At 41.5% G+C, this 12,638-nt stretch overlaps 2 protein-coding genes across 3 annotated transcripts; one reads left to right on the forward strand and one right to left on the reverse strand.

Annotated features, from left to right (window-relative positions):
* Positions 1-1,766: 1,766 nt before the first annotated feature.
* On the reverse strand, positions 1,767-6,845 carry LOC131331309 (uncharacterized). Its single transcript, XM_058365194.1, has 2 exons — positions 6,625-6,845; positions 1,767-2,398 (listed from the first exon to the last, which is right to left on the reverse strand). Exon 2 carries the CDS (start codon positions 2,295-2,297, stop codon positions 1,920-1,922), a length of 378 nt encoding a protein of 125 aa, XP_058221177.1. The 5' UTR covers positions 2,298-2,398; positions 6,625-6,845; the 3' UTR covers positions 1,767-1,919.
* Positions 6,846-7,022: 177 nt separating this feature from the next.
* LOC131331312 (protein TRIGALACTOSYLDIACYLGLYCEROL 5, chloroplastic) lies at positions 7,023-11,818 on the forward strand. 2 transcript variants are annotated; one of them, XM_058365197.1, is made up of 5 exons: positions 7,023-7,231; positions 7,363-7,432; positions 7,541-7,585; positions 11,257-11,289; positions 11,458-11,818. In XM_058365197.1, exons 2-5 carry the CDS (start codon positions 7,393-7,395, stop codon positions 11,634-11,636), a joined length of 297 nt encoding a protein of 98 aa, XP_058221180.1. In that variant the 5' UTR covers positions 7,023-7,231; positions 7,363-7,392; the 3' UTR covers positions 11,637-11,818. The 2 variants fall into 2 exon arrangements, with proteins under 2 accessions (XP_058221180.1, XP_058221179.1); XM_058365196.1 differs by having other exon boundaries at positions 7,030-7,231; positions 7,368-7,432.
* Positions 11,819-12,638: the final 820 nt, after the last annotated feature.

A 12,638-nucleotide genomic window follows, 5' to 3' on the forward strand; every position in this document is an offset into this window, starting at 1 on the left:
CACAACCTGCAGCAAATAAGCAGTGCTAAAACATAACAAAAACCTGCATTCCTACTCAACACACAGAGGTAGAAAGCAGAACAAAAACCTGCATGTTTCATACCACAATTGAACCACAGAAACAGTAACAAAACAGATCCAAAACTCTGCAGTTTACACCCATAAACAAAGGCCATAATGGATTGGGCTCAGACAATATATAAAAATCATAAGGGTACGCATGGCTGCAACTATTGTTACCCCGCCAAGGTATCAACCTTATTTAATAATGAAAATGTTTCATCATTGCCCACAAACATAAGTACAGTGCAACTTGAGTCACCCAGGAACCTGCATTTGTATAGCATCAACGTCAATATCATTCAAAGACAACTGTTTTAGTAGTACATACCATACATTGTTCACATAACCTACATTACATTAGAAGATATAATCTACCATTGTTTGTAGACCAAAAGGCTATTAATATTACAAGGGCCCACATGTATACGAGTGAAAGATTGGCCACTTCAAAAATAGGCCATATGAATAGAGTTAAAAGAGCGGCCACTACAAAAAATAACGTTCCATTAATCAAACTTCAAACGGGACCAAATATGAGACCATCCAGCACGGCCTCAACCCAAGCTTGTTTTTGATGATCTTTGATGCCATAGAATATGTCCAACCTATCTTCAGTTGCACAAATGATGGCACCTAACCTAAATCGTTGGGTATCGGTAAGGTCAAGCTTTTCAAGCTCAAGAGGCACTTGGGTGCGACGAGCGGATAGTTTGTTCGAATACCCCATTGCATCGGTCATTTTCTCCATATGACTATCACTTTTTTCCAGCCATACCTCCATACTTGCAGCAAGGGATCCCACATCACCCATTCATGTCCTCTTCTTCCCCCTTTGAGTTACGGCATTGGTCGGAGGTGTTGAGGTTCGGGGAGTGGATGTCGGAAGTGACGTATGACGTGCGGAGTTTGAAGTCATGGAGGCCGAAGGTGTGGAGGCCGGAGGTGTGGAGAGTGGAGGTGTCGTGCCTAAAGGAATTTCATTTAACATCCCCGTCGGTCCACTTGTGGGCGTGCGATGAAATTCTTCACCGAAGTATGGAAAGTAGCAATCCTCATTCTCCTCAATTTCTTCATTATGCATGACATGTTCATTTTGTGGCGGTCGCGCCATTTCAGACGGAACCTCCGCTCCGTCCCCGTTGGCCCTATCCTTTCCGAATAGGATTTCCCAATCTTCAAAGTAAGGGAAACGCTTCCCACCAACCTCTTTCGCCTTCTTAGGGTAGGCCTACAAGAACATTGGAAGTTTAGAACATGATTTCATGCCATAACATATCAATTGAAGCATTGGAAGTTACCTCTTCGTAGATTTTCTACACCTCGTCATCCACGTCAATCCTTTTGTTGACATGGTCCCACCCAAACCCACTAAGTTTTAAAATGTCGGTTAGTTTGGCATATGTTTGTCTCCAATACTTGACTTTGGAGTCAATGTGTGGGGAGGCCTTAAGTTTGCTCTCCGGCATCACCTTTTCCATCTCTTTCACAAGTAAGGTGAAGAACCCGGGTTTGAACCCATTCTTAGCCCTCCATTTGTCATACAATTCAGTTAGCATGCATTTCATGAGGGCATCTTCTTCAGATTTCCTCCACACCCTTGCGTCTTTCCAGTCTTTCTTCTAGGCACATGACCTTGTTGGGTATCCATTGCTGAAAATGGATTGAAGTTGGACAACAAATTATTATTTATCAAGTTTATGATGAACTACAAACCGGAATTCAATTACAATAAAGTTCATACAATGTTCTTCAAATAGAATTCAATTACACCTTAAAAGTTATTGAAACCGCAATTAGAATGTTTACATCATAAAAGTTTTTCAAATACTTCATACAAATACACTAAACAAACTTCCTCATGGTGGGAAAACCTCTTGTCCCCCACCATTTGCTAGCCAATGGTTGTACATGGCTGTAGCCAACGCATCCCTCTCCCCGGTCCATTGATTGGAAGTCTCTATGGTAGTGATGTGATCATCTGCCTCGACCTCGTGTATGTGGTCACGTTCCCATGCCGTGTACTCGTTCTCAATGGGATCGTTGGGCATCTCTCTTTTGATGAGGTTATGGAGAAGGCAACATGCTGTGACGATACGTGTTTGAGTCCTAATGGGGTAATACGAGTGAGACCTCAATATTGCAAACCGCATCTTCAATACACCAAAGCTTCTCTCAATCACATTCCTAGCAGCGGAGTGCTTCATGTTGAAGTACTCCTCTTTCGTAGTCGGCATATGACCTTGCCTCCAAATATTAAGGTGATATCGTTGCCCGCGGTATGGTGCTAGAAAACCCTTGGCATTTTGGTATCCGGCATCAACAAGGTAGTAATGTCCTGTACGAAATGGAAGTTAAGGCATTAAAAGAAGGGTTCATACTAGGAAGCGAGTGAAGGGAAGGTGAACTAAGGATTTGCCACATACCACGAGGGACTTTAAAACCATCGGGTCTTGAAATAGCGTTCGCCAGGATCCTAGAGTCAGTGGCCGACCCTTCCCAACCAGATGTAGACACCCCAATCTGGGCTTCCAGATTAGTTTACTTAAGGTATTTGATTCTCCGATGATGAAACGGATCAAGAACACCCCGGGAATGTCGAGTGTTTGAGCTTTAAGTGTTTGTAAAACCCTTGAACCTAACCTAGCCTAAGCCATTTCAAAAAACCAAAAACTCTACTGATGCACGCCAGGGCACAACCATCCCGCGCCAGGGCGCACCATCGCGCGCCCGACTCACTCCATCGCGCGATTGTGCGCCAGGGCGCACCATCGCGCGACAGACTCACTCTGTCGCGCGACAGACCAATCTCCCACCAACCTTTCTGAAGGAGGACAGTTGGCCACCAATGCAATTTCAGCCAGGCCTTGTGGACTGGCTGAACTCCTCTGTTTGCACCAACCAGATTCACCTCCATCTTTCTTTATATATATCCCCCTTTGTTTCTCTTTCAAAGGGTTCAAGAATTTCAAAAGAGTACACCTTGGGTCACCATCCTCCATTTTCACACTTCAACCATTCAAGAACAAAGCTTGTTCTTCCTCCTCAAATCATTCAACCACACAAATAACCTCTCACTCAAAGCTCAATCTCTTTCGGACTCAATCTAGCCTTCAAACATCAAAGCTCAAGCACTCTTTCAAACTCAATTTAGGTATAGCTTACCTACTGTTTTCTATTCTGATCCCTGAGGGGGGCTGGCAGGGCCAAGGCTAGTAATCAATACCGGTCCTGGTCCTAAAGCTAGCAAGGTTTCAAAAACCGTCATGGTAGGACCAGCGCGCGATGGTCCCACTCTCACGCGCGACACTCCGTTGTTGCAAGCGATGGACCGCGTGGGGATTGGTTTCCTACTGTTTTATCCTTTATTATGTTATAGATCACTGTTAAGCATGTTAAAAATCAGTTTACTGCTTTCCTTTGTTAGAAATTGCTAGTATATAGTTCAATTTGCATGTCTGCGGTTTTGGAGTACCCCTGGGATCATTCTGGACTTGTCCCAGAACCCAGAAATGTGTAAACCAAATACTGGTCCGCGCCAGGGTGCACCATCGCGCGCCAGACTGGCTCCATCGCGCGACAATGCGCCAGGGCGCATCCTCGCGCGCCAGACTGACTCCGTCGCGCGATAGTATGCCTCTGACCAGTGAGTGGCCTTGCACGGGTAGCTTAGTTTTAGGCCATTATTTTGTCTCCATACTGTTTATGGGGTGTTCTTATTAATTTGTAGGGCTTTTTAGCCTTTAACATTGCTTTAAACTGTATATTATATTGCTTATAACTGCGTGGTTTGTCCTGGGTGTGCACTGGTCCTTCCAGAGCCCAGAAAGTTTGAGAATAAGAGCTGTGGGTTTGAGCTCACCGGCGCGCACGTGTCTTGGAGTTGTGCGCGCAGGAGTGAACAGCATGTAGTGACTTGTTCAGTGCATACTGGTTTCTTCCTGCGCACGTCACTCCAAAACAGGGGCCTTCCAGTTTGTTTAAACTCCCACAGCAGTCTGTTCTCATCCTATACTAACTGTTCATCCATGCTATCTATCACATCCTGCAAACATGTTACAGTATTAATCCCCGATTAACTGTTCCCCCACCCTAATTGGCTAAAAAATTGATTAATCAAACAGAATCGCAAACAAACATTTTCGCAAATGCCTAAGTAGAGACCGATCTTCGGATCGGGCGAGAGGGGTGCCATAAAACCCTTCCCCTCTCGTAACCTGGCTCCCGAACCCAGATATGGTTATGACGGACTGGTTCCTTAACTTTTTCAAAATAAACAGCGCGGCAAGTGCTTCGAAATACGGTTCCTTGGGTGTCGGACCTTCAAACCCGAGTGGCGACTCTGTATTTTGCGAGCGCTTGCTTCGCCGCTCGCGCTCCCTCGATCTGGGCCCTCGCATTTTGGAATCCGGAAATTCCAAGGGCACGCTGCCCACACCAGACAAGACGAAGACAAACTTTAGGTCTTGACTACATACACCTAAAACGTTTGTGGCAATCTCACCCTTCCTTGACCTATAGCGTGGCCTGTCAACGGCGGGGGGATTAACTGGTACATACGTCCCGTCCAATGCCCCGAGACAATTCTACGACAAAATGAATACATTATTGCAACTATCTTGACATGGTGGAGTAGAGAAAACCATGTGGAAGATTTACAAACAATTGAAATGAAGTTTACCTGAAACCAACTCCATCTACTGTCGTGGTAGTTAGGAGGTACGGGCTCAGGTCTTACTAGGAGCATGTCGAACAGACGCAACACACCTTGAAGTACGACATTGAAATGTCTGCTTACAGTTTCAATCGATCTCCAAAAGTGCAATTTCGTACACCTCTGTTTTGTATGGTGACCAAGGATATACAAGAAAATGGCTACCCTCTCCTCAAGACAAACATTGCGCGAGTCTCCTAACCCAACACCTCGAAGAAGACAACACAGCCTAAAAAACGTATGCCTATTTACCCTCAACTGCTCATGACAATCTACTTAATTACCATTGACTAACCTATTCACAGCATCTACTTGGGTCTGGTAGTAGTTTGGATTTGGGGACAACTCAGGACAGGGATAATGTGCCGTGGACACGATGAAGCAATAAAGTCGAAACACGCCCATTGCAGCACGAATGTACGTGTTTAAGGCGATGAAGGCCTCTTCCTTCTCTTCTCCTTATTTCTGTTCTGTTTAATCTTGGCATTGTAAAAAACCTAACAAGGGGTTCATGAATAGAACAAAAACACATTTTCTTAATTAACAAAGTACAAATACTTATTTATTGTTTTATTATCTTAAACGAAACTATTTTGTTCAATCCGAGTTATCTACACACAATACATAGTCAGTCACACAACAGTTTTTTTATGGTCTTGTGATTAGTTCAACTGTCTATGTCATAAAAACTAACAAGACAATGACAACAACTTTAGATAAACTTTCAAACAATAAGTAAACAAATAATTTCAACACCAAAAAAAATAAACAATATACAGTGTAAGTTGAAAAAGGAAAAAAATAGAAACTACTACCAGATTCTTGCCTACATTGAAGGTTGCTGCCCTTTTACCCGTCTGTGCACTTTCGAGTAGTTGTTCTTTGCAAACTTTTGTTACTATATATTTATAATTGTTTTTCTTCGTAGATATTGTGGTTCATCTTTATAATATGGCCAAATGATCTTTCCAAAGGTACTACTAATAAAGTGTAGTCGGCAGTAAAATTCACAATCAAAAGCAACCAAAGGCCAGGAAGTAGGAGTAAGATTCTAGGGCAGCTGATCCAATAAGTTTGAAGGAAAAAAAAAGAGTTAAGTAGATACGTATGATACTTGAGAGTTTTGGGTTTGGAATTTTTACGTGAACGATCAGTGCGGTAGAATGTAAATATAGGATCTTTCGGAGTCTATCTAATCTTTTTCTTAATCTTTTTACATATTAACTTCGAAACCAGTCTAGAACAGAAACAATTTCAAACGTTGGCTTTAGTTCTTTATTAGTACAAGCAAAATGAATTGATTTAACTGAAAACCCTGTTTATTAGTAAAAACTTATCAATGGATGTTAGATTGATGTAATCCAACTCATCATTGAACCCTTTGGATGAAATTCTACCCGCCAGCATAAAAGGCCATGGAATCACTGAAGAATTTTGCAAAGGTGTAAGTAAAAGACAATGAGTGAAGAAGAAATCACAGCTTCTATTATACTTTTTACAGATACCACTAATAATAGAACAGACATGACTTGCATAAAAAGGAGGCTCCTTTTACCATAAATCACACACACGGATCTGATCAAAAGAAGAGCCACCAGATTCAAACTTTAGCCCGTACACACACACACACACACAGAGAACAGAGAAGAGGACCCCGTCGACACACACACACACACACACAGATCTGCTCAAATGGAAGACACACTAAGCAGAGGTCAGATGAGGAGCTATTTTTGCGTGCACACACACACGCAGGGGTGATTTCGTACACACACACACACACACACAGAAATAAGAGCACCCCGTACACACAGACACAAAAAGAGTTCTGCAAAAAATGGAGGCCATACCTGAGTTGAGGAAGCTGGTTCGACTGCACTCGAAATCGCCACCCAAAACCCTATTTCTTCTCCTCCGCAGAGAACAAATGAGTCGGCAACAGAAATGAAGCCACAAATCGAGACCTGGGGTTGGGAAAAGGGGATAACCAGGGGTGATTTCGTCCAACTTCCTCCCCTCCACAGCCTGATTAAATTTGGGGAACCCAAGAGAAGCCCAAATTTTGAACCGGAGAAACTCTTGTACGCGTGAAAACGAAGAGGGGGTAAAAATGAAGACCCGTGAATTTTTCATTCCCAAACACCGGCTTACCGGTCTTTTACCACCCCCCCCCCCCCCCCCCCCCCCCCCCCCTTTTAACTGCACCCAAACAGGGCCTTAAATTGTTATAATTTTCCTCTTATTTTTTCCTTTTCCCCATTTTTCTTTCTCTTATCACTTTCGATCACTCTTCTCAAATTCCAAACAAAGTGCTCACTACTCCTCGTTTTCTCCCCAACCCCCCAAAAAACCAAACAAAAAAAAGAAACTGGTTTTCTCAATCCGGAGGTTTATCCGATGCCTCTATCTCTCCTTGCAATTGCCGCAGATTTCTGACATTTTTGCTTCTCTTTCTCTGTAAGTCCACAAAGCAAACCCTTCCAATTTCTCTCTTATTTATTTATTTATTTATTTTTTTTTTTTGTGTGGTGTTCAGTAGCTTCTTGTACAATCAAAACTTGACCTAATTTATTGGCCATGTATACAAGTGTAGGATCATAGGAACTTGCTTGGTAGCTATGGTGCTTACAAACTTCGATGGAACCGGCGTCGGATTCGGTATGCGTAACGAATCATCTGTGTGTGTGTGTGTGTGTGTGTGTGTGTGTTTATTTACGTATATTACATATGCGATAATTCCGTATCGTGTTTGTGGAATGCGTCTAGGTTTTGGAATTGGTTGCGGATTTGGCGTCGGGTGGGGCTTTGGAGGTCTGTATCGTAATCTCCTTCTGCATCTTTCGTTTTCCTGATTAGAAATTAATTGGATGTGTTGGAATTGGCCTGGGTTTTTGATGGGTTTTTTTTTTTGGATGTGAGATGACATTTGCACTAGGGTTTTGTATCACATGTTGTGTTGGAAAGAAATTTCTAAGCAAAAAGAAAAGAAATTTCTAAGCAAAAAATAACAAACTTTCTGATCCTGATGGGAAGTTGGAATCACCACGTTTTGTCATGTTTGAGATATGAGAATGGTGGTCATGATTCAGTTTTCTGAATTGCTTGGTTTTCCAAATGATGCTTACGAAATGTCGTGTTAATACTGAAGATTAGTGATCAGGGTATTTGCGTCTTCATTTGAATGATTCTGCAGCTTGTTGGCCCAATTGGAGGTCTTATGAAGTTATGATTATCCTTTTCCAAAATTTGGTAAATCAATGGCTCCTCAACATAAAGTTGAATGTTTAGAGAATGTTTTTGGGTATACCCGACAACAGCATACAACATACTCGAAGGAAACATGAATCTTCTAATTTACGTATGGCATTCTTATGTTGGGATCACTGTTGGGTCCTTTTTTATGTTGGCAGGCAACCAACATTCATTGCACGGTGGGTGGGAAATGGAAATATTAAGATTTGTTGCAATTGTCAAGTGACTACCTCTTCGATATATGTTATGAAACCATCAGTTTCGGTATCCTAGGGTTCTACATCTGGAAATAGGAGGATTGTAAATATCAAGTTTTGCATGATTGTATTGTGGTGTCTAAGCACCTCTTCCGAGAGTAATGGAAGCAAGGATTGCCGATTCTTTCCGTGATCCAAAGGGTTTGTTGCCAATTGGAGAATATGGGAGGCTAGATCAAAGCATTGGTTACTACTTGAATTGGAAACAACAAACTTGGGTTATACCAATCTCTTAGATGGGAAAACCTTGGCTAACGCCTTCATGTCTGAGAGTCTCAACTGGGCATCTATTTGTCTCGATTTGTAGGTACGAATTTACCTAGAGTGTTCCCCAGAATGTAGTTAAATAGCGTTCGATAAGAAAGAAGATATCTTAGTGTTATGCCTCCCAGTAACTAACTTTTAGCGCTGGCTGTTCTTAGTTGGTTCCGGTGCTGAATCTAGGAGCCTAATGTTTACTTTCATTGTTTTCTCATACACTATGAAAGAATTAACCAAAAAAACTCCACTAAGATGATCAAGATAGGATTAAGTGGCCATTAATAGTCCATTTAGGTATTGGAGTTAGAGGAGAATTCGGCCGATCGATCTAGAGTGGAATCTAACATATAAGTGGCTCAAATGCTTGTGTGAATGACGAGCTTGTGCTGAGTCGAAGTGAAAATTTGTATAGGGTTGCTTTAAAGGTACCTTTGTGTTATGGCACTAAATTAAACTAACAAACAAATCCTTTTTAGAGAACGAGTACAGCTGAAAAAGGATGTCTGCAAGGTACTGGATTTCAGAACAAAAAATGAATGCATACATGGAAGTTACAAATTATTAATGGAAGTTGGGATAAGGAAAGTCATCTGATGTGGTTTTTACATTAGGAAGAGCAATCTGATATGGATTGAAGGTGCGAAAGAGGACAAGAAAGACATAGATTAATGACGGAATGCTGGATTGACTTGTGTCGAATTAAAGTAAAGACAGTGTTTGAATAGAGCTAATTAGAGAAATCCGATCCTTGTAACTAATCCCAAATAGTGGAATTTGCAGCAATTAATAGTGGGTGTTTGATAGTGTTCATCCCCCTAGTTTCTTTGTGATCTAGGGATACTAATATACAACTATTGAAGGAAAACTATGTAGCACATGTCCTTGTACATAATGGGATGGCTTTGTGTGTAAGGTAGATTGAGTACTTAGGGTAGTCTGGGATGCCAACAAGATCCTGAAAGCTCGGGGTGCCGAAGGCGGAGGAGGAGAGAGCCCAAGGCAGATTCGAGAGGGAGAGAGTGGTAGTAGAGAGACCAAAAGAGCAATGGGTGTGTCATCTGTTGGATGAAGGTTAGGGTCCTTTACATAGTAGAAAGATGCCCTGACATCCAGCTGGACTGAGGACACGTGGGGGGTCTTCAATGGCGGTCGTCTGTTCGTCTGAATGTCGCAGGCCTCTGAGGCCATAGGTCAGACCTCTAAAGTAAGATTGATAGTGATGTGTAATATAAAGCGTCTGAAGCTTGTAGAGATAGGTAGTAGTTGTGTGGGGTCTAGGCATAGCTTGAGGGTTAGTGATTCAAAGGGCAAGGTGGTAGGTATGATGCGAAGACCGATGAATTGTCCTTCAGTCAACAGGTCTCCCTCTCTCTAAGACTGATCTGTAGTCCGAACTCTTCATTGACCCCTCAGTCAAGAGTTCGGACTTCAGACCAATCTTATAGAGAGAGAGAGAGACACATGTTGATTGAAGGACAATTCCTTGGTCTTCGCATCATACCTACCACCTTACCTCTAAATCACTGACCCTCAGGCTTATGGCCTAGACCTCACATGACTACTACCTACATTTGCTAACTTCAGACACTTTATATCACATATTACTATCAATATGACTTCAGAGGTCTGACCTCTGGCTTCAGAGACCTGCGACCTTCAAAGGACCAGCCATTGAGTAACCTCCATGCGTCCTCAGCCCAGCTGGATATCGCTCTCCTATATAAAGGACCCTAGCCTTCATCCAACAGATGGCACGCCCATTGCTCTTGGTCTCTTTATTGCCACACACACAAACTCTTTCTCTCTCTCGGATCTGCCCCTTCGGCACCTCGAGCCTTCAGGATCTCGTTGGTATCGTGAACTACCCTCAAGTAGCATCATCCATAATGAGAATACACTTGTAGTTTTTGTCAATGCATAGTCTAGTTTTGGATTCATTCATGATATTGGTGTGTCTGGAGCCTGATAAATTTGGTTTTTCCCAATGGTAAATGCATGAAGGTTTAATATCTGATTACTATGGAGAAAGGGTTGTTGATAATCTTGGAAAAGCTCAAAGACTCGAGTATGCTTTATCATGGAGTGTTATTGTGGTAATGACTGCGAGGCTCATCAAGCAACTTGGGGAACAAAGGGTTGGGATGATAAATTGTTCATCTTGTTTTTGTCTGATACTCGGAGGTTTTGGAAGTTGGTTCTAAAAGTTCTTTGGGAGCTTACCTTAACAAGGAATCTGGCAGCATAGCGCGGATACTCCTTAGTGTTGTAACTACGACGGGGGCCATTTAAGTGCTCAAATAGACTTTTCATAATTTGGTCGATTGTAAAGTGCTTAAATTGGCAGGAAGACACATGTGCGCTCATTAACAGGTGATACTGGAGTGTTCTTTTCCTTGCGTAGCAATTGGCGGACTCATGATGCTATTTGCCCTTCCTATATGGTGGTCCTATATCTATTAAATTGGATTGTGATGGGAACAAGGTCTTTTACATTCATCCTTGGGTTCATTCTAAGACCTGAAGCTCTGACACCTTGATATGGAGAAATGAAATAGTTCAAATTGGTGGCACTCTCCTTCAAGTTTTAGAACTAATTTAATTTTTCAGCTATTTATGAGATTCCCTTGTCTGGGCTTCTTTGCTAGTTCTAATGCGCACATTGTAATTCGCAACCAGTTTCTTTGCTAATCATTGGTGTTATATTTGGTGCAGGAATGCCTTTAAATTTCTTGGGTCTTGGTGCAGGTAAACAACAAATTGCTTTCTTCAGCAATTTTGCGCACACAACAAATCACTCACAAATCGCTATACTAAAAAAGTCTTTCTTACCATTCCCAAGGCACTCGTAATATTATTTCTTACCATTGGTCTTTTTATGGACTGCACAATTTCATCATGCTACTGAATTTGTAGGTGGAGGCTGTGGAGTTGGGCTCGGCCTTGGATGGGGATTTGGGACAGCTTTCGGTAGTCAGTATCGCTCTTCTAGGGTTATGTTCCAAGGCATTGAGTTTACCAATCAGAGTCAAACTGATAGCAAAGAGTCCACAAATTCATCCAGAATCTCAAAGAAAGTTCATGGTGGTCAATAAATTTAAATGTTCAATTATTAAAATCTCTATCTCAAACACGGTACATTTTTTGCTACTGTTTGTACCTCAATTTGATCTGAAAAGGTTTGTGTTGAACATTGGAAGATAACCTTGAAAATTGAATTCTATGAGGTTAGTGTGCAAATGCTATGACAAGATAAACTCTGATCCATTTGATAACAGATTACCACCATGGTGGCAAGTTTAGATTTTATCGGTACAAGCGGAAGGGTAAAATTTCATATGTTCATTGTCACATCATTGGAATAGAACAATGTGTAAATACAGGTAGTCATTATACATAAAATACGCAGGATTCGGTGTCGATTTTGATTGTTTTTGCAGAAATCATGAAGCATGGTCGATTTTAAACCATTTCATGTCCATTAAAACCGATGGTTTCAACCTCATCTCTAAATGTCGATTTTGATTGTTTTTGCAGATCGATTTAGCAATTCTCTTTGCGCGGCCCCCTGACACACGCCCCTCCCGGCCCCACCCCCGGCAATTCTCTTTGCGCGCCCCCTTGACACACGCCCCTCCCGGATCCCACCACCCACGACGAAAATACCCGGCAGAAATAATTCAACCCATTTTCTTTTATTTCTCATTTATTTACTTTATATCTTTTTTCACTTTTATTTATTTAATATTATTTAAGTGTTCCGATTTTCAATCAGGTTGAATCGGTGCAAAGATTTTGTTTTTTTTTATCATTTTATCTTCAATGGTCATAATGAATTTTTGGCTCGAAGGCCTTTCAACAAGCATCCTAAGGCTCCTTCTTAAGTTTCATGTCTCTCTTAGGGTACTCATTGAAAAGTCTTAAAGCCAAAAATTCATTACGATCATTTAGGATGAAATGATAAGAAAAATAAGATCTTCGTACTGATTCAAACGAATTAAAAATTGGAATACTTATCTTTTTTACTCTATATATGTATTTTAAAATTATTTAATATTATATACCTGAGTAAATTTTTTTTTTTTTAAATTTTATAA

This window comes from Rhododendron vialii, chromosome 6a (assembly GCF_030253575.1).
Source record: "Rhododendron vialii isolate Sample 1 chromosome 6a, ASM3025357v1".
Classification (NCBI taxonomy): domain Eukaryota; kingdom Viridiplantae; phylum Streptophyta; class Magnoliopsida; order Ericales; family Ericaceae; genus Rhododendron; species Rhododendron vialii.

Bases quoted from the DNA above. Each gene is read 5' to 3' on its own strand.
- LOC131331309 (XM_058365194.1), bottom strand. From the start codon at position 2,297: ATGCCGACTACGAAAGAGGAGTACTTCAACATGAAGCACTCCGCTGCT.
- LOC131331312 (XM_058365197.1), top strand. From the start codon at position 7,393: ATGGTGCTTACAAACTTCGATGGAACCGGCGTCGGATTCG. The intron at 7,586-11,256 runs GTCTGTATCGTA...TATTTGGTGCAG, and splicing joins CGTCGGGTGGGGCTTTGGAG to GAATGCCTTTAAATTTCTTG. The intron at 11,290-11,457 runs GTAAACAACAAA...CTGAATTTGTAG, and splicing joins TTTCTTGGGTCTTGGTGCAG to GTGGAGGCTGTGGAGTTGGG.